We start from the raw sequence: 27,452 nt of genomic DNA on the forward strand, positions 1-27,452 counted from the left end.
GCCTTTAACATACCGATATTGTTCAAAAAATGCATCAGCTAGATCAACCCATCTCTTGATCTGTTCTTGGGTCAACTGATTGTACCATACTACTGCTGGGCCAACGAGGCTATTATGAAAAGAGTGAATTAACATATCATCAGAACTTAAATATCCTTCCATTTTTCTGCAAAACATTCTCAAATGGATTAAAGGACAACTGGTTCCATCATATTTTTCAAAATTTGGCATTTTGAAATCATGGGGAATAACCAAGTGTGGAACCAAGCTGAGCTCTCTTGCTTCTAATTCTTTGTGGGAGGCATCAACACTTTTCATATTTCTGATTGCTTCATCCATCTTCTTGAATCTTTCCTCATACTGTGAATAATGAACAAGGCTATTCTTTGGGTTCAATTGGGATACCCCAGAGGGTTTTACCATTTTCGACTCTTCAATCTGACAGCATGGTTGCTCTTTATCAATTATCTCTTCTTTATCAGATGCCACACACTGAATAATTTGATTTGATCCATCTGGTACTGAATCTGATGTTTCTTTCCTTATATCCTGAGGTAACCCTGTCAATTATTCTGGCCATTGATCTTATAGTCCCTCATAAGATTGCTCTATTGTTTTCATTATGATGGTAAAGTAATATGAATGAATGATCTTGGTTTTACTGTTACAAAACCTTTCATATATTATTAACATGTTTTTATAATTAATGTAAATAATAATACTAAAAAAAATGTAATGTAAATGCGGAAATGCATAAATGCAAAAATAAGAATGTAAACTATGTAATGCAAAGATGTAAAAAGTAAGAATACAAAATGGAAATGTACAGATACAAAATGTAAATGCATGTATGAAAAGGTGTTACTCAAGAGTGATCATCTTAGAACAGATTTCATTGAACACAAAAGTTTCGGTACATCAAGCAAAACTTTTACATGTAAGGACAGCTTTTACTCCTAACTTCTCTATTTCCCTTAAAAGCCAAACTAACTTCCACTTATGCTCAGGTGTGGAGTTCTCAATCTGCTTTAATTCTCTCGTGAAACCATCTAAGTCCACCAGCTTATGAGCCACATTGTTTGCTTGAGCAGCGGCTTCCTTCATGATATTGTCTTTTTCATTCATCTTTTGCATTAACTCTCGAAGTTGTAAACAATATTGTTCATTTTTTTCTCTTGTGAGAGAATCTTTATGTTCAAGAAGTTCTCGTACAAGATCTCCATAATCATCTACACATTTCTTCAATGTTTTGTTCTTGGCCATAGTGGCTTTTAATTCAGTATCGATCTCAAGCTGGTGAATCTGATATGATGCTTCCATGTTGGTCATAGCACTATTCAACCTTTGATTGTCGACTTGATATTTTCTCGATTCCATGACAGTTGTATTGAGTCTTTCTTCTGCAACTCATGAATTATGATAAAACTTCTTGGCTCGACCTTCATATATATATTACAGTTCTTTTTCAGTTTGGTGACCCCTGTTATCCACTCTTCTGGGGTGTTTCCTATGCCAGCATTTTGAAAGGCTTGACTGACCTTCTGGAAATCTTCCTGCATGGTTTCCATTTCTGTGCTCAATTTATCGTTTCCAATCTTTAAATGACGTATTTGAGCCTCGAACCTCGGCAAATCTTCTTCTCTCTGGGGGCCCCTACTGATACTCTTACCTTTGAAGACTTTTGGTATTAATCTAGCAGGACCTTCGGTTACCAAACTAGGTCGATCATTTACCATAAATTGTAAGTTTCCATGATCCAAAAGACTTTGGACTCGACGTTTGAAGGCAAGACAATTCTCGATGGTATGTCCTTGAGCTCCGGCATGATATTCACAATGAACGTTGATGTCATACCAATTTGGATACGGAGGTTGGAATGGTTTTATGTAATATGGAGCTACTTCTCGTGCTTCAAGTAACTTTTTATACAACTCTTTATATGATATAGGGATAGCATCAAAATGAGGATCACCTTTTGTCTTTGATTGAACCTGAGTTTTAGACGTCGGGAGCAGACCAAACTTCGATGATTTCTGATCACCTATTTCTTTGGTATCTCCAGACGATTTGTGAATACGAATGATGACTGTCTGTAATTTCTCAAGTTGGTTAAGATCCGAAGTCCCTTGCGTATCTGACATTGCAGGGTTAAGTTCATTGAGCTCTCTCTCTTTCTGTGCAGGAATCTCTTCTCTTTTGGCCAAAACAGATATTCTATCCATCATCTTGGATATCTGCTCTCTTATTTCTCGTATCTCCTTTTGCTCTTCAATGGGCATACGATCTTTGGGTGCATAGCTCTCCTCTATCTTCAGAGTTCCCTCAGGATATCTTTTCTTGGCCGCATCATATTTTGTTTGATCATAAAACTTTTTGTCCATTTACGATTTCTTTCCAATATGATGAACAGTATTTCAAGTAAACACCTTTTGGTTATGCCATGATCATGCAATGTAAACAAAAGAAATCAATATGAACAGATTAGAGCAATGTAACATGCATGAAAAAATAAGAAAAATATAATAGTTAGTACAAACTAATGGAAAAAAATCTATCTATCAAGGTATAAATCTTAACCTCATGCTTTCTAGTTCCATGCTTTGTTTGGAAAAATTAACCTAACCGCATGATTTCTAGTTTGCATGCATTTATTCAGGAAAAAGAAAAGGAAATAAAATAAATTAAAAGCTAGAGTTTATTTCTCCTTTGTGTATACCTACTGACAAAATTTCGGCATGGTTTCAGATCGAGAGAGTTTCTAGGGTTTATTATATGCAGGTTTTTAGTTCTAGGAGTAAAGGTACTCGAACTGTCCTTGTTGATGCCCCCTTGGGCTGTCAACCCTCAATCCTAATCCATTACAGACTTAAGCGGATCGAGTTCAATTCGAGGGGACACATTTCTCTATACTTGACACGGAGAATAAATTCTCACGAAGATATAGAGCATATAAACCCTGAAAGTTACTTGCTAGGTCTGACACGGAGAATAAATTCTCACGAAGACGTCGCTTTCACTCCCACTTAAAAGGGATAAGTCTCAGTTATATAGATTATGTTTATGCAATGCAAGTGTTGTGTGCGAGGAGAAATATTCAAACCTCTAAGAGACAAATAAAATAATTAATACTTGAATAAAATAAAAAAAATATTAATAAAATAATATAAAAATAATAAGTAATAAAAAATTTGAAAGAAAATAATTAAAAATTAAATATATGAATTTTTAATTTCCAACTGATAGAGACAATTTACAATTGATTTTAAAGTTTGACGGTCCCCAGTGGAGTCGCCAAGCTGTCGTAACCGGTTTTCGTCCGAGCACGAATTTTTTACTTGGCGGGAAAAGTGATGTGAATAAATGGTTTAAAATAATTTGGGAGTCGCCATCGGTCTTTTGGGTCAGGTAGGTCGAATACCTAAAAAATTATCTTTTAAAAGAGTTTTTAAGAAAACATCAGTTAAAAGATAAACTGATTTGCGTTTTAACCAAAAATTCATTCTTTTTAGAAATAAAAAGGGATTCGTGGTCGGTTACGTTTAGGGAAGGATTAGCACCCCTACAACGCCCAAAATTGGTACTTTTTAATTATAAATTGTCTCTATTATTAGAAATTTAAAAATTCAAAGATATATTTAATTTATAATCCTATTTAATTTAAAATTATAATTTTGAAAAAAAAATATATTAATTTATATATATTTTATAAATAAAATATTTATTTATTTAGAAATATCAGAAAATGACTTCTAAGTGCCTTAAGACAGCTATTTTCTTCAATATTAAAAAATAAATAAATAATTAAAACAATTAATATATAATTAAAAAAATAGGATATTTATTTATTTAAAAATATCAGAAAATGGACATCCAGTTGTTTTAAGACTGCCCTTTCTTAATATTGAAAAATAAATAAATATTAAAATATGATTATTAAAAGTAATTTATGAAATATAGGATTTTAACGAATAGGCAACTATTATTTATATATATATATATTTATTTATATAACTAATAAAAATAATAATAAAAAATAATAATAATAATAAAATAATATTACAAATAATGGTTAAAATAAAAAGAATTAAAAATATAGTATTTAAATATAAAATATTAAAAATTCATAGTCAAAAATGAAAATTAATGATTAAAATGTAAAATTATAAAACTAAAGTACTAATTCGAAATATATAAAAGATGGGCATTAAAAGTGTAATTTAACCATAATTCGTAATACGGGATTAAAATAATAATTACTAAACTATGAGGGACTAAATTTGATATTTATCCTAAATATATTATTTAATACTGGTAAGGACTAAAACATAATAAAATAAAATTTGAAGACTGAATTAGAACGTTCAGAAGTTAGTTTCAGTGACTAAAATGACTAATTACAAAACTCGGATGGCTACGGAAAGGGTTTGGCCATGCGCGAAATTACAGATATACCCTTCCCAAAATAGCGTCGTTTGGGAAAGGGTATAAATACCCGAAACCAGCTGGCCCTACAGGCCATTCTCTCATTTCATCCTTTCTCTTCTCTCTCAAAACTGAGATAGCCAGAGTTCTCTCTGGCTTCTCTCTAAAACGAGAGAAGCAGCACCGGACGGCAGCCGTCTGCCTCCGCCGTCCTCACCGCCGGCCACCGCATCCGGTGGCCGAGAAATTTTTTTTTTTTACCAAAACGTAGATCGGACCGTCCTAATGACGGTTCCGGTGATCGTTTTTCTTAAAAAGCTCCTGATCGGAGCAAATCTATGAAAATACCTTCGGGTTTTGGTTGTTTCTGGCGACGGTTGGGGTTCTCCGATGACAGAGTAAGTTTATTTCCTCTCTTCTTTCTTTTTTTTTGGTTGCTGGTTCGTCGTTGACTGGGATCGTTGGTAGTTTTTTTTTCTTCGTTTTTTCTTTCGTTTCTGTTTTTTTTATTGCTCTCTGTCTGTTTCCGATTCTTCCTCTCTGCCTTTTTTTATTTTGCAGGTGTGGTGCCGAGGCTTTCGTCGGATCGGTCCCTTAGGAAGCTTTCGATGAGTCACCATAACTATGGTGGTGACTCACCATAGGCAACAACGTGGACGATCAGAGTCGTGGCAGCAGAGCTTCTAGAGGCTTCGGCGACGAGGTGGCGTGGCACTGGAGTGTCGGCAGCTGGACGTTGGACCACCTGACAGAGGCGATGGCTGGCCTTCTGGAATCATCAGAGGCGGCTGGAGGGCTAGGGTTTGAAACCCTAGCATGAATGATACAAACCCTAAAGGGTTTGGATTGTCTGTTTGGGCCTGGATTGGTCTGGGCCTCCAAGATTTGTAAAACGGGCCTCCGGGTCTTGGGCTTATAATAATATATTTAATAATAATAATAATATAAATAAAACCGGGACAAAAATTTAGTATCTACAGGCCGACACACTAAATAAAACCCTCCAAAAGAGCGGTTATGAGTTACGACATTGTAAATACCCTGCCAAGCATAAGATGGACGGTCCTCCAGGCGAGCTTCTAAGATACGGCCATGCGGAAAGTACTTGGAAGATAACACACGAGCCGACAAAGTAGAAGGAAACCGGATACAACGCCACACTAGTTTACCAAGCAAGGCAAGGTTGAATTGATGAAGATCACCAAACCCAAGGCCCCTAACACGCTTTGGCTTACAAATAGTCTCCCACGCAACCATCGACCAGCCCCATTCAGTAGAACTGCCAGCCCACAGTAAAATCGAAGGATAGTCTCCATGTCAGAAATAATTCCCGTCGATAAAAGTAGCACCACGAGTAATACCTAGAGGAGCGGTTTTAAGATAATGAAATAACTCATGAGCAATAAATTATTTATTATATTAAATAATTTATATAACTTTCATTTATTATATTAAATAAATGAGTATGAATTGAATTTTTATGTTTATTTAATGAATGAAAAAGAGGTATGTTCTATTAGTTTATACTCACTAACAAGCTCATTTAAAAATTCGTTTATCGACTCATTTATAAAATTATTTATTTGATTATCTTTTTTACATTTTAAATAATGGTGAAAATAGAGATCAAATTGAACACAATGTGAGTTTTAAAGTTCAAACTGTGTAATCTAAGAATCTTAAGAACTAGTAGTGTAATTTCACCATTTTTCTTTGGCTTATAAATAGAAATGTAAAAAAGAAAGTGTTCATTCTTGGACACTAAACAAGTTGGTAAACGTTAAATGAACCGAACAAGAATAAATGAACCGAACAAGAATACATTAAAAAAAACACATACATTATACCAAAAATTTAAACAAAAAAAATAAACAAATGGATACGAACACAACTTTATTTATTCAAACTTAATTAATTTATACAATCACACTCCTATTTAAGCTTGCTTACAAGGCAGTTCTCTATCACTTCACAAAGTTCCAGTGTGGTCTCCATGTGCCCTTCTTATAGTTCATAACAAAAATACCATATATCTCTTTATCTGCTGCCAACCCTTTCCTTCTCATCTCTTCGAAAATTTCCCTAGCCTCACTGAATTTTTCCCTCTTGTTAAAACCTTTAATCAGAGCATTGTACGAACTAGCCGTAAGATCATATCCCTTATCCATAATTTCTCAGCGTAAGAACCATGCCTCTTTCATATTTCTAGCTTTACAATGCCCTTATATCAAAATGTTATAGGAGTTGGCATCTGGTATCACTCCTTGCGCATACATGCTTTTCCGCATTGCAGCTGCGGCACGCATATCCTTTCGTATGCAGTACTGCTTCATAAGATAACTATACGTCGTCGCGTTAGGCGTTATACCTTTCTCCAACATGCATTGTAGTAACTTCTCACCATCTTCCAGCAGTCCAGACAAGCAAAACCCGTTCATAAGCACACTGAACGTAATGGGCGTCAGTTGAATTCCTTTATCCAACATCTTCTTCAGAAGCTCATGTGACTTGGCCATTTCATCCGTCTTACAGTGTGCATCCATTAGAGTGGCGTATGTAATCACATCGGGATGAATTCCGCGGTCTCCATATCTTTCATCAGTTTAATAGCTTGTGGGATGTTTCCTGATTTACAAAGCCCGTTAACAAGTGAGTTGTAAGTAAAGATGTTTGGTTGAAAGACCCTGCCACACATTTCGTGAAGAAGCTCCTTTGCTATATCTACCTCCCCACATTTACAAAGGCTGTTGCCGTCGACAAGTGCAGTGTAAGTGACAATTCGGTATAAGCCCCATCTGCACCATCTGATTATGGAGGGCAAAGACCTCTTTCATTTCACCTGCCTTGCAATAACCATCAATAAGTGCTGTGTATGTAACTTCATCGGGTTCCAACCCTGTACCAAGCATTTCTTGAAAGAAAGTACAAGCTTCCGTCATCTTTCCAGCTCGACAAAACCAGCAGATTATAGATGTACAAGTTAATATCTCAGGGATAATTTTTCGACCATGAATCTTGTTTACCAACCTATTCGTGGAAGCAATATTCCCTAGCTTACGGGAACTGTCTATGAGAGTTGTGTATACCACATTATCAGGGAGTATTCCCTGGTTCAACATCTCTCTCAAAACCTTCTCTGCTTCAACTACCTTACCGGTCTTGCACAGTAGATAAATTATGCTGCTATAGGTATAAGGGTTAGACTTTAATGCTTTAGTTCGCATATCGTCAACGAGCCGTAACACCCTTTGCAGCTTCCCTGTATGACAATATCCATTAATTATGGTGCTATATGTTACAACATCAGGAATACAGACCTTCAACTCCATCTACAAGAGTAAACGATGGCCTTCTTTTATTTTTCCTAATCGACAGAGCAAATTAATGATAATGTTATACGACACCGTATTCCAACAAATGCTGACATCAGGAAGTTCAATGAAAACATTCGCTGCACTCCAAATGCCCATCGAGATGGTCTTTTAATTTAAAATTTTGTCAAAGAGTTTTTTCCCTTCATCAAGCAACCCGGCTTCAACAAGAACTTGAAAAGAAAAAAAACATCAAACACATTGGGATCTGAACCCCAGTCCTTGTAAGCGTAAATTAAACGCTCAAAGAAGTAATTGAATGACAAACGAATATCCAAATTAGGTTTTGACCAGAAGTCACGAATAAGTTGATGAACCATTTTCAAATCTTTTGAAGCTACAGCAATTTGGACACCAATGCAACGTCTTCGGGTGTCGGGTTTCTATGCAAGCATGACCACTCAAAGAAATCCAAAACAAGTCCATAATCATCCTTAATGTTCATCAAAACCCAAATCAAATGATCAGATCTAAATTTGGACTCATAAGACTTCAGAACACGGCAGACTGGCTCAGAGTGACAAGTAGGGTATTTGGCCAAAATATCTTTTGAGAATAAATGGACCAGTATTTAGGGAAAAAGTTTTGGGGGTGGCAATGAGATAAGCGCTGGAAACAACGGCTCAGAAAAGAGACAGCTAACCTGTTCATCTTTGCAGGGAAAACCCATCATGAGAACTTTTGAGGATCCTTGTTCAACAATACAGCAATTCCTCTCCATGCAGAAGATATAGAATGAAAGAACTTTCTCATCACACCATTGTACAAAGGACTTAAATTATCATGACAAAATCAGCAAATTATCATAGTCAGTAACTCAGTATGGTAGCAAATCAGTCAAACCACAGTTTCAACAATATTTTATCATCACTAAATGCTAAATGAGATCAAAAGCCCCAAAAAATTCATCACCAGGCAACACGTTAAATAAATTTCTACAAGTTCATCATTCTTCTCATTTCAGCTAAACTTTGGACATAAACCAAATGTTGATTTGGAGTCTAATTCAATAGTTAAACAATACATGAGTCGGTTTAACAACATGATTTGGGGAGAGGGGAGCTTCATGCATATCAATATATTGTCTAATTATTCAGAAAATAACTCGGAAAAAGTTAGTCTACCTCTCTGAATTGTGCAATCAATAAACAGATCTAATGATTTTGAAGTTAAAAAAAATGTACCCGAAATTCTCCTTTCAGCAAAGCATTTTAAATCCGCTACTCGAATGGGTTTTGAAATAAAGAGGGAAAATTTAATACTTAATCTATTTAGCTAATGATGCCAATTCAATCACCTCTAAAATGCCGTCACGCTGAATAAATATACCATCAGTTTTTGTTGTTCCTAAAGGGAAAGAATTTAAAACCACGTATTAATGAAAGAAGCTGATTCGAACAGCTTAAAGAATATATAACTTTTTCTACATCCATATGAACAATTCTCTCATAGGCAATTCATCGAACACCAGGAAAGCTAATTTTAAATTCTTTACCATGAACATTCAAACGCAAAGCAACAATTCCTATGGCTCTATCATCTCATCTGAATCCATAGAAAACCCCTATGAACGGATGGAACAACATTATGTTGCGGATTTCAGAGAACACTTCAATGAAGAAAACTTGATGGCAGAGAAAAGAAAAAAAAGAAAACCCATTAAAAGGAAAGGGTAAAAAGGTGATACCTTGAATTCGAACAAAATCATTAGCAACCTGCTTTCAATTGGTTCCGTTGTTCCAAAAGAGGCACAAAGATTTTGCTTCGCTTGCTTGGCCAGAGAACCAGAGACCAAATTGCAGCTGCAACTCGAAACAGAGCTTATCGTAGTCATTGGGCTTCCTTATGATTTTCTGTAGGTCTATTGGGCTTTTACATGCCAACAATTTAGAGTATTTTTTTCTTCATTGGGCCATGTATTCAGCACGCATACAGAGATTTAATGTTAAATTAAAAGTAGAGATGAACACTTTTGATGAACAATTTGGTCAAATTTACACATAAAACTTGGTTTTCATTATATGATTTGATCTACATAAAAATGATTTTTAATTTATAATATATATGACATAAAATCTATTTCCAACATTTTAAGTGTAAACTAATGTCAGAAATTATCTACTTTTCTATTAAAAAAATCATTTCCAACTTTAAATCTCAACTATCAATTTATATTCTGATCTTAAATTAATATAAAACTACAACGTTCTGTACTGCATAAGTAGATCACACCTTTTATATGTATATATATGTACCACCTTATAAATAGCAGCAGGATTCAAAACCACCTAACATTAACACTTATCGTTTACTCCCTATTCCCCAGCCTAATTACAAAGTCTGTGCTGTTCAAATATGCTCACCATGTTAATTTCTTTATCATCATTGGAAGGGAAATGAAAGAAATATAGACAAAATGGAGTAAGAATTGCTCCCCATATATACATAGATCTACCATGACCGCAAAATTTGTTCTCTCTCTTTACCTTACTCGAATTTGTAAGTGAAAACTATGTATATTAATTTCTTTATCCAATGGCTGTCATCTCATGTTGCAGCATTGGGGCTTTCCTTGCTTCTGTAATTTATCCCACATGCATATCATCTGTCTCGGAGATTGGTAATGAGCGGTGTAATAATCCTCTATGCATCCGAACTGGCAAAACTTCGCGCTGTGTTGATACTCCACCACTTTCGAACTGTTGAAATTTTCCACCCACATCCCCATGCTCACATCTTCCATCTTGAATAGCTGCAAAATGTGCTCGAATGTTTTACCAAATGGTGATTGATTCCAATATTTTTTAACAACCACACACACTGGACAAAGCACGGGTCAAGAGTAGAATGAATGAATGAATAAATAGAGATGACTTACTCGCAACTTGTGTTTCTCGAACTCATCTACAATAAACTGTGCAATGTCAGATGAGACTATGTACCCTGGACCATTAGCGTAGGGAGGATATTCTTCTTCTGGCCATTCCTTAAGAAAAAACAAAGGACAGCAGATGTCAAGAACTGATGATTTTATATCATTTTTGCGATTTCTTGTCCGCTCGGATGAATGCATAGGAAGTTCTTTAATAGACAGAAACCCTTTAAACAGTGAACCACAGGAAGGAAAGAGCATGTTTTGTGCTATCTACAACTTAATTTAATCCATCTTTAAAATCTAAACCAGTTTACATTGAACATAATAAAAAAAATTAGTTTATCATGCCACTAAAGTATTTAGTAATTTTAATGTTCATTACTCACTAATGTTCCATGTAGCATCAGTCAAAACTGACAAATAGACTTGTCAAAGCCAAACTAAAGAAGATATTGCATGATTCATCACAGAATACATATGTATCAAGAATTGATACAGGATGCCCCGTTATGTTATGAATTGATACGGGATGCTCTGTTATTTTATTAATTGATAGCAGTGTGGCAAAGTATATCAAAATACAAATAATGATTAAGATGCAGTGATGAAGGTAAGAAAGCAAATGTAAAAGAATAAGTTGTTCAAATCAAATTCCACTAAAATTTGCTAAGTTCAACAGGTTGCACACACCTCATACGTTACTGCCCATTTACCGTCTCGCAGGGGTCTGTGGTAGTAATTTATATTTCCTATATACAGGCTTTTATTTCCAAGCTTCTTTGCTTCCTTAATCACAGGGTTCACCCAGACAAATGTATCATCATCACACTTCATAATGTATTTTGCATCCACCGTTCGGACCTGTGAACAATAAGATACCATATAAAAGTAGATCTTTTAACAACTAAAGAACAATATTGAATTAATTATATATACACATATGAAAAAGTTTCAGCAAGGGGAAAAGTAAGCAACATCATATCATTCGATCACTCACTCACCCCATATTCACAGATGGCAACTGTTTTAAGTACAACTAAGTCATAGTTATCCATGTAAGGAACTATAACGATATCACCAAAATATTCAGCTTCCTTCTTCAGTTCCACATTTATATCCTTTCTTCCATTCTAAAAAGAAAAAGGGTATAAATATATTAGGCAAAGGAATTTTCCAAAGGAAATAACTTGTGCCTGCTTTATCTACCCTTACCAATGCTACGAAAAATCGAGCAACTACTCTGGAAGACTTTATTAACTTATGCTGCATCCAGGACTTCCTCACAGCCATCCTGTCAGCAAAATGATTGCCAGCAGAAAGAATCCCGATAAAAAGCTCTACATTTCCATCGGGTAGTGGAGGCGCCTTCCATTTACTCAACCTCTCAAGATGCTTTTGTGGAGCAAAACTTGGATGAGAAGTGGACAAGGAAGCAGCATATATGGAGTGAACATCAAGGTCACCCTTTAGAGATAGCCCAGTAGCATCCTCGAGCAAAAATCCCTGCATGTCATTGGGAATTTAAAGATGGGTTATATATTCATCATATCGATAAGACAACAACAAAGAGGATACTTACAGTCCGATATGGGAATGAGGTAACATGACGCCCATTGACATTGATATGATAACCCTCCAATCCAGCACTCAATGTGAGAACAAATAACTTTCCCTCCACAAAAGGGTAGGGCCAATCAAATGCGACCTTATTCTTTTGGCCTATCAATCTTTTCAACCACCATGTAGCCTTTGAGTCTTCCGAGCCATTGTCATCATCTCGAATCCATTTCTCGCACTTCACTTGTCCATCAACTATCACCCCAAAAAAGAGAAAAACAATCAGAATATATATAATGGCTCAAATAAGTAACTTGTAAACTACCCTCATTCTAGCAAGATCATAAAGCAACGCCATAACCAACTTCACTACAACTAACCACCAACAATTAAATACCAAATTCATAGAAATTTTTCAACCCATATTCTCCATTTACTTAGTCAGCATACAGCATTCAAACAAATGAACGAAAAATTAAGGTAACCTGTTTCCTCGTCAGCTCTAGACTTCCACCCTTCGCACCTCAAGGCAGATCCCCATTGCATTCGATAACAAGTATTGTGCTCGATCACCGGCTTCCCGCTCCAATCCCCCTTCAATCTCGGATTGAAATGAAGAATGCGAGGCGGATCCTCGCCGTCGACAGTCTTCAACCCTTGCAGTTCCATCATAAACTGCGTTACCATCACTGACTCATCCCCTTCTTTCAATATTGCAATTTTCGGGTCATCCTCTGCATGCGCCCAATGCGGCATCCCGACAACCGTAATGTGGGACCCTAATGTTAACCCGCAGGGGATGAGCAAGACCCGGCCCTGGTTCACGAACTCCGACCCCGATAAGGCGATTGATTCGGGGCATGATTCGGTTCGTTTTTTCATTTGATTTTTCCGGTCGGATTCTGAATCGGATTTATTTAGAGCCGATTGAAGGTCGTCCCAGAGTTTCTTGCCGACAACGAAGGCGTGTCGCGCGGTTTTGTGGAGCAACGAGAACTCGTCCTTAGAATCATTGCTGGCGAAAGAGCTTTCGTTGAAAAGAAGACCCGACACAGACTTGAACTCCGACATTCTCCGCGGAGGTGTCCGGATTCCGGCTTGGCGGACGAGTTTATGGTCATCGTCCGGTCGAGCAGGGGCCGATTTGTCGGTGAAGTCCACTTCCCTCTCGATAAACAAAGGTCTGGGCAATGTGTCAGTATAGAAGCCCGCCGAACCAGTTTTGAAAACCAGCGGGATTTCGAAGCTCATGAACAGAAGGCAGAGGAACAAAACCCCCATCAAGAACTGAACCAGCCTAAGTCGACTCAGCGACACTAACGAGTCAAATTTTGCTCTCTTCATCGTTTACTTGAAAAGAAAAGGCTTTGGTTTCAGTTTATGGAAATGGGTGGAGAGCTGAAACCCTAGATTTGATTGGCAGAGAAGAGAGCAAAGGATTTGGGTGTTTTTAGTTAAACGGAAAGCATTCAAAGAGCGCATTAGCTCTTCAAAAACGGAAACAAAGAGAGAGAAAGACTGGAAAAGGAATTTTTCGAGACAAAACCTTCAAATTTTTCGCCATACTTTTGTTTCCAAGTACCAACTTGCTGAATTTTTTAATATTTAAAACAAAATGATTTTTTTAATATTAGAAACAAAAGGTCTTTAATATTAAAATCTACAATTTATAAATACTTTTATTTAATCATTAATATTTAAGTTATTAATGGATTAGTTTAGATTAAAAATTACAAACATTTATATAGAGGAACGTTATTTTAATTTATTTATAAAATTAAAAGTTAACTTTTCAAAACGCATCGTTTAGGTGACACGGGAGATGATTCAATACCACGTTCTGAAAACAGTGGTCTACGGGTGCAGTGAACATGAAGTGATGCAACATTCAGCGGTCAGAAATAATAATCAAATAAATACCATAGAATTTTCTTTTAGTTGAATAAATTAATTATTGAAAGCTTCGTTTTAAAGAAAATAAAAGAAAAACGAATAATTTTTTTTATTGAGATCGGGATATCTTTTTATGTCGTACAAGAAATTAATTTTGGATCTTTAATTGATTTTATTAACGAGCATCTTCAAATATTGTATTACATTAATTAAATACTAAATAAAACTAAAAGCTATAATATATTTGATATAAAAAGAATCCATTTAATTAATTAAAATTACACTTCGGAGGACAAGTGATTGAAATTGAACGGGAGACCGTTGAGAGACATTTGGAATCGGTGTTCGTTAGGTGGAGTTTTTAATCGTTGGAAATGTCTTTTTCTCCTTTTCTTTTTGAAATTTAAATTTTCATCCAAATGCAAATTACACTGTACACAACAAGGTTATGAGTCTACTGTACAGTACTAATAATTTAGAATAATTTATTTTTATTCCAGATTTCACATTTAAATAATATTTATAAGAGTAACGCGAATTTAAGATATTTTAAAAAAATTATACCAATAAAAGTTAGATACCAAATTTGACATTTGAAACCGATATTAGTTTGAAACAATGCTTAACATTTTTTTTATTGATACGTATGATGACATTACATTCTACATTCAAAGTTTATACTCTATACATATGATGACATTACATCTCAATAATCAATGAGGCATAATAAAATAAAATATCGTTAATATATTAAAATTAATGAATGTATATATTATATTAAAAACATATTCATTTTATGTATTAGATTCGTTAGAAACGCATGTTATATCGATAACAAAATTAAGCGGTATATTAAAACAAACATATTTAAATATCAAATTGAATTAAAATACAGATACCACACGAGTAAAAATATAAAGGTTAAACGATACCAAATTAGGTAATGTCCACCGAGCAAGCTCGTGTGTCGCTCTATTCGCCTCACGTGGTACACAATTTACACAAAAATCAGCCTCCTGCTGCAAAAGTTCTCCAGCATGTCGTAGATGAAACCCACCATCGATAAGTCGGGGTTAGTTGTGGTCCAGTTGAGCAATGTTAGACTTGATTAAAAAATTATTTGATTTAATTAAATACTTAATAAATTTGATAATTTTTTAACTCATACTCGTTAAAAAAAATCATTGCTTAATTTGATTAGTTTTTTTTTACAAACTTAATTTGATTAATTGCTCATTATGTTTGTCAGAATTTTTACTTTAATTTTTATTTAAATATATGTAAAATCTAATAATACTACATATAACTTAATATAAACTTAAGACATCATATTTAATAAAAAAATCAAAATAATCGATAAAACAATTCTAATGTTTAACAATTCACAAATACAACAAAATAACGTATTACCACATTATTTAGAGAAAAAAAAAAGTTAACAATTCGTAATCAATCTTTAAAATAAGACAACAACATCTCCTCACTCTATTCTATGTTGCTTATAATAAGCAAATTATAAAATTTAGAGAATATTTTTCTCTGTTTTATCGATATAGTTATCATGTCAATAAAAAAGTTATAATATCTTATCATATCTATAAAAATTTGAGGATCAATTTAAAATATAAATCATAAATTGGGATGTGTCATACAATTAATTTTTATTTAAATAAAACATAATACTTTTTAAAGTTTAAAATCTTTTTTTTTTAGAACAATTCGGTAAAGAAAAAGATAATTTAGAGAATAATTGGGGATGCGAATGAGATTTTCTTGGAGGGTTCTGATTTTACGACTTATGATGCTAAGGTGAGTTGGAATCGGATTTGTACTCTTAGGAGCTGTTTGGTTCAAGGTATATTTTATTACTGAGGGAATGCAATCATCATTCCCTCGTTTGTTTGTCCAACATTCTCTGCTATCGTAATCTTTTATTACTAACAGTATATTTTTTGGGTATATTACTGGGAATGTGATTACCCCTTCCCTTAGGTATTGTTGGATTACCGGCATTTTAGACTAAAATGCCCTTAAAAAAATTTTCTTCAAAAATATCCTTCTTCTGTAGTTGAATAACAAAAATTCTACGAATGTTAAATTATAAATTTATCCTTAAACTATTTTAGATTTACAAAAAAAATCTATAATTAAAATTTTATATGAAGTTCAGAGGTTAAAATAAAAGTTTACCCTTTCATTAAATCTATTTATCTTTTCAATTTTGTAAAAAAGTTATATAAATTTTATGAATTTAAATTTTTTAAAGAAAATATATAAATTAATTATAGTAATATTATAGTATAATTCAACTTGTTAAAAAAAATAAATATTTAATAAGGACAATTTCGTAAAATATACATTCAATAATATTTTATTCCTTTAACCAAACACTGTAATCTTACATTCCTGCTAAATCAACCAAATACAAAATACAACATTCCAGTAATCTTATTCCTTGGTAATTTTTTATTCCCACTGATAATCTTACATTCCGTGAATCAAACGTATCCTTAACGCTAAAGGGGATTAGGTCTCTAGGATTTGGCTTGTTGGGATCGTGTGTGTCTCCTTCGGCTTCTTATGAAATTTTTGGCAAATGATGGGTCCTTTTGGGTGGCGTGGGTGAAGACTTATGTTCTTAAGGGGATCGACGTTTGGAGTTTTACTCCGAGCAGTTGGATGAGTTGAGGTTTAAAGAAAATTTTCTCACTTAAGAAGATGCATGACCATTATTCCACGCTAGGTGTTCAAGGCCTGTTCGAACGAGGTGGATTTGGCAAGAGATAAGGGTGAAGAATTATAAAGTTCTGTGTCAGAAATTAATTTAGTTCCCATTGCATATTCCTAGACATGTTGTGCCTTGGTTGGCTCTGCTCAATCGTCTAGCAAATAAGGACAGTGTACCTAGATAGGCCTAGTTCGAGGGTGCTTATATGCTTTGTGGGGAAGAAGAGGAAACCAGAAATCATTTCTTTTTTTATTGTCTTTTCTCGACTCGGGTTTGGAGAGCTGTTATGTTCTGAAGTGATGCGTATCGTGGGAGCACTAGCTTGGAGGGTGAGCTTCAATGGATGCTATCTCGTTGGAGGGGTAAATCTCTTTCTACCTTTTTGTTTAAAACATCTAATGAGTTTCGATCATATCCGATCGAGTCAGATTTTTTAAGGGGTTAAGTCGGGTCGAGTTGGGTTCAAGTGGGAGGGTAAAAAACTCCGACATTGATCCAACCTGAGGATAATAATGTAATTTTCTTAGAAATTTTATTATTGTTTTGATTAAATCATTAATTTATATTGGGTCAGGTTTGATTTATACTTTGAAAATCGAGTCAGAGTTGAGTGAAAGATATATATTTTTCTGATCGGGTTGTATGTAAGATGCAAAATTTTCGGCTTAAGTCAAGTTCAGGTAGAGAGTACATATTTTCGAGTCGGATCGGGTTAACAAAAACCTGTCCCTAACCCGATTCGTTTCCATCCCTATATATACTTTCTTTGGGAAGAAAGGAATAGAAGTTTTAGGGACTTATATAGGAATGAGGAGGAAATTTATGATTGTAATAAAAAAAAATTGTGCAGATAGAACTTATTAGGAGGAATACTGCAGGAAATGTATAGCTTGAGTTTTATAACTTATTTGTAGTGTTTTGTTGTTGGTTGTTGCGGTTTTGCTGTTTCTTTAGATGGTATATATACATTCTATCAGAAAAAAAATGATAAATATTTGATGTTATGATATTATATAACTTAAATGCCATCAATAATTTCGATCGTAAAACATAATGAGAAATGAATTTAGTTTTTTTATGATGAACTATGGAGAATGAATTTCTAAAAAAATAATGATGATATGTCATCAACGGCTGAGATTTGCCTGTGAATCCCAAACGAAATCCCGGACCATCAGATTAGAAGAGCTCAATGTGAAAATATAACAGCAAAAATAAATCTGAAACAAACACGCGAGAGTTTTACGTTGAAATCTTCATGGCAAAACATGCCCGACTCTGCCTCCCAATTTCAGAAATCTTCTTGTTCACTCTTTCGTTTAATTCAATTTAATTTTTCATGATCGCCTGGTTATATTAACGTTAACGTTTTCTGGGTTTTCCCTGGTAAAAATTTTGGATTCAGAAAAATAAAAATGAGCATCGGTAACCTAACAGAGCTGGAGAGTAACCTCACTCTCAGCGATCGCTTGAAGCTCTTCAAAGCTTCGCAGTTCAATCCCGATGCTTATCTCCAATCCAAATGTAACAACATGACGGAGAAGGTAAATTAATTTCAATTCTCTAATGATCATATGCATAGGCAAATAGTCAAATACACGTCAGTCATAATGATTTATGCGATCAAATGGGATTCCGAATTTTCCTTCCGTTCAATTTTTTAATCACAGGAGATAAAGCATGCGTGCATGAACTTGTTAGAGTTAAGGAAGGCGTCTGCAGAGGAAATGCGTAAAAGTGTGTACGCTAATTATACTGCCTTTATACGGTAAGTCTTTATTATACTCACTCAAGGATCTATACCGATGATGTATTTGTGTAAAATACTTAGTGTTCTGTATTTCTCGGTAGTCAACTTGTTTCTTGTTGCCAGTTAATCTTTTGAATGATTGAAAGAGAATCAACATAATATTGATCGGGGTTTGCGATAATTAGATGCTGGCATTGATTAAAGAAAGTATCAATTCTTGGTTTAGTACATGCCAACCTTAAGCAGGGCCGGTCCTGACATTTTAAGGGCCCTAGGCAAAATAAGAGATACGGGCCCTTAAAAAAATAACTTAAATTTCAAGAATAAATTTCGATAAATGTCAAACAAATTTTTTCATTAAAAATTATACGAGTAGATTCTATTACATTAACCAAAATTATTTTACCAAATATATAAAGAGACATCACAATTTTCACTCAATTTACTCCTATTATGTCTTCAATCATCTCTTATAATCGTTTCTCTCAATCGAAAATTGACGTCTCTCACCTACAAAACAACATACACAAATTCTCATAAGAAACGGTTTCTTCTAGCATTTTGAGATGCAAAGTCATTGATAATAACATCAACATCAATGTTTCCTATCATCTCCTTCTCAATAGCTAATGTTGCTAAACCATTCAATCTTTCTTGTGACATTGATGACCTCTAGTACGTTTTTATTAATTTAAGCTTTGAGAAACTTCTTTCGGCTGAAGCTACGGTCAAAGGCACAGTTAATAAAATCCTATAAGTAATTGAAGCATTCGGATAACAATCTGCAGAATTGACAAACTTAAGAATTTCAGTAGCGGATAACAATTCTGTCGGCAAAGTCATTTGTAAGACTTTTAATTCAGAGAAAAGATCATCTAAATCAACATCTGATGAATTGCCATGAGAAAAGGTAGAATGAAAATGAGCACAACATTCTTTCAACTCATTATCATCTAATGACTTTAACTTATTTGAATCATATAAAAATCCAAAAATACTTTCAAATGTCTTCAATTGCTCAAATCTATTCTTCGAAGAAGTAATTGTCATATCTACCACAACCAAAAAAATAATTGACTCTAAATGACTCTTCAGGCGATTCAACTTCGTTATTCTCATTATTCTCTCCAAAAAAATTCTTCCTAATCACACGACGTTTTGCGGGAAAGATAGGCTCCACATCCATTTCAAGTGCAAGACTTTTAGCTACATTCATACTAGTTGTAAAGCCTTCATCTCTATATTTTTCAAAGTAGGACATCACACCTTCTAGTTGCCTTATGGTAGTATCAATGCACATAGACTTAGATTGTAATTTCTTGCTTACCATATTAACAGAAAATAAAATGTCATACCAAATCACAACACCAAGCAAAAACTCAAAACTTGAGAGTGCATTCACCAAACTTTCAGCTTCACTTTTTGACTTTGCATCATTTTCACAAGATTCATATAATTCACACAAAGCCAATCTTATTTGGGGACATTGAAATCTAATAGCTTTGACACTTTTAATTCGACTCTCCCATCGAGTATTTGATAAATATTTCACAGTTAATCCAGGAACATTATCAAGTAAAATTTTCCATCTCTTTGTAGAACCCGAAAACAATGCATATATGCGTTGTACAACTCCAAAAAAAAGAAATAGCTTTAACACAAGAATGTGACATATCACCAAGAGTGAGATTTAAACTATGACAAGCACAAGGCATGTATAATGCTTTTGGATTAATTTCAAGAAATATTTTTTGAACACCTTGGTGCTTTCCTTTCATATTAGAACCGTTATCATAACCTTGTCCCCTCACATCATCAACATTAAGATCAAGAGACTTCAAAACATTTTGTAGTTCATTAAAGAGTCCTAATCCAGATGTATCATCCACTTTTAGAAACTCCAAAAAGAACTCCTCAATTTTAACTTTGTTATTTAATATATTAACACATCGAACTATGAGGGTCATTTGTTCTTGATGGCTCACATCAGGCGTACAATCAAGAATTATGGAAAAGTATTTAGCCTCTTTAATGATCTTAATGATAGAATTTTTCACACTTTGAGACAAAAGGGAAATGAACTCATTTTGAATTTTATGTCCAAGATAATGATAATGAATTTCACGATCCTGAATGCGTCTAACATGATCTTGCATAATCACATCAAACTCTGCAATCATTTCAATCAATCCTAGAAATTACCATTGTTATCTTGATATATTTTTTCATTGGATCCTCGAAATGCAAGATTATGTTTAGCAAGACATTTCACAACTGAGAATATTCTTTATAACACTTGTCTCCAACGCTCTTTCTCTTTCATAATCTTTTCTTGCAAATTTTTATCGATTGTTTGATTTTTATTCAATCTAACTCTCAATTCATTCCAAGTATTCATATTAGTCATATGTTCAACACTATTTTCATGTTGTTTAAGTCTTTGGCTAATATGTTTCCAATCACTTAAGCCATCATTTGCTAACAAACTTTCATTACTAATCGAGTTGAACAACTTGCAACAAAAACAATACATTTTGTCAACATTTTTAGAATAAACTAACCATTTTCTATCACTAGTCTCACCATTGCTCAACTTTCTAGAATAACATGCATATGAGAAATGTCTATAATATTTATCAACAAAAAATTCAAGATCCATTTCTCTTATGGGCCCTTTTTCAACTAATATATCCCTCGCATTATTGTCAAGATTCTCCCAATTTATAGAATCATATATATTCAAATGAGGAAGTGTTTCTTCACCAATGCCTAAATTTTCAACATTTTCATCAATTGGCACATCATTAAAGTCAATTGGATCATTCACATTTTCAGAATTTCCAGAATTTTCAATATGCAAATTTTCAGTTGATTGATTCAAAGTTTCATGAGAATCAACATTTTTAAACACAAATTTATCAAGAGCACCTTTTTGTGACTTTTTTAACTCCTCATCTCGCTTTCTTTTTTTTCTTTTTTCACTTCCAGACAAATTTTTTTTAGGCAACATCTCATCAAAGAGTCAAACACAAACCAATTCTAATAAATAAGTATAAGAAAAGAACAATTGCACCTGGATTCTTCAATTAGAATTGTAATAATTGCAGCCAAATTCCCAATTTGATAATTGACACTGTTGACATAAATATTAATAGTTATAACATGAACACCAAAATAAAAACATCAAAAAACATCAAGTAAACAGAGCCTTAACAAATTGTATCAATCATCCATTCATCCTTTTAAAACATTTAAGTTATAACAAAACTTTACTACACAGAAAAATCATAATTTAAAACCAGAAATATATGCCAAAACTTTACTAGACAAATCATAATTTATTTTTTTCCCCTTCATTCAAGAGAAATCAGAGAATACCAAACATTTTCTTTAATTTTTTGAAGCAACACACAAACCAGAGAATCAAGACAATACAAGAGTCTTTATTCATTCGTTTTTTATTTCGAATACAACAATAAAAACAAAAATTTATAAAGCAAAATAGAGTCAAAGAGAAAGGGGAAAGCGTTACTTGTGAGTCATCGGAGCTTCCCATCGAAGTCGGGTTCATCGGAGCTTCCCATCGGCCATCGAAGTCGGGTTCATCGGAGCAAACAGAAACCAAAATTCAGGTCTCGGTTTAAGGGCGTTTTGGCCTTATTTATGTGATTTTCAATTTTGATTTGGATTAAGGTAAATAGATCGGAGTGTTTAGGAAAGTTTTAGGCTTTGATGCTGAAGGTAAATAGAGTGGTGGCCGGTGAGATGTTGAAGGTTTTGGAGAAGGCGGATGTGAGTTGCAGAGAGAAATGGGGAGAGTAAAATGACTTTTAGGGCTTATTAAAGAAATGGGGCCACATTTTATAATTAAATGGTAAGAAAAATGGTACAATAACGTTCATGTCCGCCATAGTACTTATTAAATAAATGGGGGGCCTATTTTATAATTGAATTGTAAGAAATTGTACCGTTCATGTCTGTCATAGTGCTTATTAAATAAATGGGGCCCTATTTTATAATTGAATTGTAAGAAAAATTGTACAATCACGTGAATGCAATTGCCATCAACTTTTAGTGTTTATTAAAGAAATGGGGACCATGTTTTACAAATGCTTTAGAATATTTATATCCATTTCTTTTTACATATCTTCTAGGGTAAAAGATAAAAAAAATCTGAGTTTGTATCTTGTATCGACTTTTAAGAATGGGCCCCTCCAAAAATGGGCCCTAGGCGGTCGCCCCCACGTCTGGGCTCAGGGCCGGCCCTGACCTTAAGATTCTAAACTCTTGAAATTCTTTGCATTTGAAGTACATCCAAGGAGATTACAGTTCTTGAGGGGGAGCTCCTTTCGATGAGGAATCTTCTTTCTACTCAGGCAGCTTTAGTTCACGGTTTAGCCGAAGGTGTCTTCCTTGATTCCTTGACAGCCGGCACTGACGATTCGGAAGAGGATAACATATTTGCTGTTAAAAATACGAAACTTAATAAAACCGAGAAGTGGTTTGTTGAATATGAGGAGAACCTTGAAGTTCTATTGGCTGAAAAGAGAGTGGATGAAGCTATGGCCGCATTGGAGGAAGGGGAAAAAGTAGCAAAAGAATCTAATACTAAACAGAACTTGAGTCCAGATGCACTTCAAAGGTTGAAGACTGCCCTCACTTTGCTGAGACAAAAACTAGTTGATCAGCTCGCAGAGACTACTTGCCAACCTTTCACGAAAGGTGCCGAGCTCCGTTCGGCCGTTTTGTCGATTAAAAATCTCGGGGACGGTCCACATGCCCATACATTGCTGCTCAATACTCACCAGCAGAGGCTGCAGCGTGGTATGCAAAGTCTTCGTCCTACGAACAATTCTCATGGAGGATCAACTACTTCGGCTCTTTCACAGCTTGTATTTTCAACAATTGCGCAAGCATCTAGTGATTCCTTAGCGGTTTTCGGCGAGGAACCTGCATATTCATCTGAACTAGTAACATGGGCTGTCAAGCAAACCGACACATTCGCGCTTCTCTTAAAGAGACATGCTCTAGCTTCATCGGCAGCTGCTGGGGGTCTAAGAGTGGCCACTGAATGTGTTCAGATATGCCTTGGCCATTGCGCTTTGTTAGAAGCTCGTGGATTGGCCCTTTCCCCTATTTTAATGAGGCATTTTAAGCCGTGTGTCGACCTGGCATTCAGTGCCACCTTAAAAAGAATCGAACAGAGTACTGCTGCACTTGCTGCTGCAGATGATTGGGTGCTTTCTTATGCACCGGGTGATGCACGTCGGTTATCTTCTACTTTATCTTTTAGTAGTGCAAATATGCCACAGCCAAAGCTTTCAAGCAGTGCTCACAAATTGAATTCAATGGTTAAGGTAATTATTTCCGCTTCTATAGCGATTAATGTTATGTGATCAAACATAAGTAAAATGTACTTTTTATTCCTTGTTTTGCAAGTTTTAGAATCTTTGGTGTTCCTAATCTGCATTATGTCTGGTTCTAGGCATTTATGGAGGATGTTGGCCCCCTTGAGATTCTTCAATTGGATGGTCCAGCTTTGGAAGGAGTTTTACAAATATTCAATTCCTATGTTAATCTATTGATAAGTGCATTGCCTGGTTCGATGGAAAACGAAGAAACTTTAGATGGTTCCGGGAATAGAATTCTCAAGATGGCAGAGAGTGAAGCGCAACAATTGGCTTTGCTTGCCAATGCGTCATTGCTAGCGGATGAACTGCTTCCCCGGGCTGCATTGAAACTTTTGCCATTGATCCAGGCTAGCAGAGTGGATGCGACCCCTAGAAGCACTTCGGATAGGCAAGGCCGTGTTCCGGAACAAAGGGAATGGAAGCGGAAATTAAACCGCTCGGTTGAACGTTTGCGAGATAGCTTTTGTAGACAACACGCCCTCGATCTTATCTTCACTGTCGACGGGGACATGCGTCTCAACGCAGAGATATACATAAGTATGGATAGCCATACTGAGGAACCTGAATGGTTTCCATCACCAATTTTCCAGGTAATATCTTGATTTCCTAAGTCATGACATAAGCATCCAACATGAAAAAAGTAAGATATGACATCTATTGAATTCAAGCCGGACAAATGGGATACAAACAGTTACCTATTTGATACATAATTCTGGTGTTCATAATTATACTTCTTATCACTTACTAGGATAAACCTTTCTCCTCTACAATTTTACCTTGTTTTCAGGAACTGTTTGAAAAAATAACAAGGATGGCAAGTATAGCAGCTGATATGTTTGTGGGAAGGGAAAGGTTTGCTACACTTCTATTAATGAGACAAACAGAGACTGTGATCCTTTGGCTTTCCGATGACCAAACCTTTTGGGAAGAGATCGAGCAGGGGCCGACACCTTTGGGTCCCCTCGGTCTTCAACAGGTATACTCAATCGACTACAAATACATTAGGTTAGATGATTGAACATCATATAACTTTCGTTTTTGCTTCGATGCAGCTTTATCTGGACATGGAATTTGTAATGATCTTCGCTTCTGAAGGCCGGTATCTGTCACGAAATCTGCAACAAGTTATCAAAACCATAATCGAGAGAGCTATCGAGGCGCTGGCTGCAACCGGAATTGATCCATACAGGTACATTTCATATGACCAATATCATTATGGGAGCATTTTTAGTTTCGATACACTAGACTGACCCTTCTGAACGCAGCGTGTTGCCGGAGGATGACTGGTTTGCCGAAGTTGCTCAAATAGCAATAAAGATGTTAAGTGGTAAGGACAACTTTACTACTCAGGAGGGAGACGTAACAAGCCCTACGGCATCGGCGTCGGCAGCTTCGTTCTGAAGTAACTAAGTACCTTTTCTCTAAGCATGCCACCGTCACAAAAGCAACCATGCTTGCCATCCAATAAAATGCAGATTTTTAGACCATTGTGTTAACTTTCAACAACATATATCTTATGTAGGAATGCAGAGTTCTTCATAGATTGTTAACAGGCCTGATGAGCTTTTATTTCTTTTATTTTTTTATTTACCAAATGCTTTTTATTTCAGTCAATGGGTTTCATATTGTGTTTTATTTACCAAATTGTTACAACTGAATGAGAGCATCGACATGGGCTTAACAACAATTTCTGAAGCCTGTTGAACAAAAGGAAAAACAATTTCCGAAGCCTTTGGGTCCTAAAAATTAAAACTGAGGGCTTTAGAAATAAGGGCAGAGAGTTCTTGACTTCAGCCCAGTTGAACAAAAATATTTAAGCCCATGTTCATATTTTTAAAAAAAATTATCATAAACCAAAAAGAATTATTAATGATAATAGATAATTGAAAAAGTATATAATATGACATTATTTTAACTTTTTATTTTACTCAAATCTGAAGAATATTGGTAATTCCATACTTGAAAACACTTCTTCAAAAGTTAAAAGTATTATTTTTTAATTTTTACACTTGAAATAAAAAGTTATTTTAAAAAAATATTTTTTTATCGTAATTCATTATTTATGATATAAAAATAATCAACTCCAAAAAAAAAATTTAATCTAATAAAAATAAAGCACCTTGATAGAACAGTAGAGCAAACCGAACCTATTGGGAGTGGGCATATTACCAATTGGAGTAATTGAGCACGTGATTTAACAAACTACATTGAATGTTAAATGGGTAATAAAATTGTACTTGTCGAAAGGGTGTGGACATTGGCATAGGTTATGTATTTTTCACATGCCGATATTTACGTGCTGGCAAATCCTGTCCACATGGCTGAGAAAGAGATCTCCCTCGAAATGGGATCTTGGAACAAAGAATACGCCTTTACCAACACTGCTCCTTCGCAGGTTTGCTATATCTTTGTCAACTGATGTGACGTTAGAGATATTAATTAATCTGATTGAAATTTAAAAATATTTTTAATTTGTTTGGATTGGTAACAAATTAAGATTTAAAATTTAAAGTTTAAATGGTTGACGATTTATCTTTTATGATTTGGTAAAAGAAAAACTATTGATAGATGTTATAAGTGAGTTTGTCTATCAATGATGTTGTCTATGTACTTTAATTGATCAAAAAAATCTATTTTTAGGAAAAATAAACTTATCGAAGACTTTGATAAATGAAGGAATTTTCGAAAACCGTCCGAAAAGATAAAAATTTGATGGAACTAACTCTAACTTGAGTAGTGTTAGGAACCCAAAACGTGCCGAAATAAGTTTGCCCCACACTTTCCGTTTGATGCTAAGTGAATGATCTTTTCTAGTGGTTATGTATGCCTAACAAAGTTAAACACGGGAATGGCAAGGTTTGGCAAAAGCCGTTATCTAAGCTTGTTAGTTATATTTCGCCTTCCTATATACTTCGACAAATGAAAAAGGCCCACTCGGCACATTATTAATATCTTAGCTGTAATAGCAAATTATAAATTCATCGTGTGTTTTTGTATAATCGAGAATCAAAATATACTTGCATTGTATTTGTCAAATAAATACATTGTGGTATCTAAATAAATTAAATAATTTTTATGTTTCATTATTAAATTAATTATATATTTATGAATTCACCTAACTTGATTTTAAATTTAGTTGAACCCAGAATAATAAATGAATAGCATAGAGTCCAACAAATTTAGTTAGAAGATAAAGGGGGTGTTAAAATTGAAGTTGGTGGAAGAGAAACAAGTTTTAATGTGATTTATTTATTTATTTATTTTCTTGACAATTTAATGTGATTTAATACAGCTATGAAGGGGACCTCCAAACTCCACATCAATTCATCATCTCTTGCTTTATTTGTAGGACATTTATCTTGTGGTACAACTATTGCTCTTGGGCACGAGATGTTGCTAATTTTGGGACTAGATGTGCCATTCCCATTTGGTACATCCAAATCAA

The 27,452-nt window shown here is 34.7% G+C and overlaps 2 protein-coding genes and 1 pseudogene across 2 annotated transcripts; 1 reads left to right on the forward strand and 2 right to left on the reverse strand.

The window, feature by feature from the left end:
* Positions 1-5,044: 5,044 nt before the first annotated feature.
* On the reverse strand, positions 5,045-9,627 carry LOC120149066 (annotated as a pseudogene).
* Positions 9,628-10,287: 660 nt separating this feature from the next.
* Positions 10,288-13,763, reverse strand: LOC120148932 (hydroxyproline O-galactosyltransferase GALT4-like). The gene is made up of 7 exons (XM_039161895.1): positions 12,711-13,763; positions 12,248-12,480; positions 11,881-12,171; positions 11,670-11,798; positions 11,359-11,529; positions 10,672-10,779; positions 10,288-10,545 (listed from the first exon to the last, which is right to left on the reverse strand). The coding sequence occupies exons 1-7, from the start codon at positions 13,567-13,569 to the stop codon at positions 10,336-10,338; spliced, it is 2,001 nt and encodes a 666-aa protein (XP_039017826.1). The 5' UTR covers positions 13,570-13,763; the 3' UTR covers positions 10,288-10,335.
* A 4,452-nt stretch (positions 13,764-18,215) lies between these two features.
* LOC120148944 (exocyst complex component EXO84A-like) lies at positions 18,216-25,411 on the forward strand. Its single transcript, XM_039161906.1, has 7 exons — positions 18,216-18,390; positions 18,517-18,614; positions 22,906-23,953; positions 24,082-24,597; positions 24,795-24,983; positions 25,060-25,196; positions 25,273-25,411. Exons 1-7 carry the CDS (start codon positions 18,262-18,264, stop codon positions 25,406-25,408), a joined length of 2,253 nt encoding a protein of 750 aa, XP_039017837.1. The 5' UTR covers positions 18,216-18,261; the 3' UTR covers positions 25,409-25,411.
* The last annotated feature ends 2,041 nt before the right edge of the window (positions 25,412-27,452 follow it).

This window comes from Hibiscus syriacus, unplaced genomic scaffold, assembly GCF_006381635.1.
Source record: "Hibiscus syriacus cultivar Baekdansim isolate YM2019G1 unplaced genomic scaffold, ASM638163v2 tig00110988_pilon, whole genome shotgun sequence".
Taxonomy (NCBI): Eukaryota; Viridiplantae; Streptophyta; class Magnoliopsida; order Malvales; family Malvaceae; genus Hibiscus; species Hibiscus syriacus.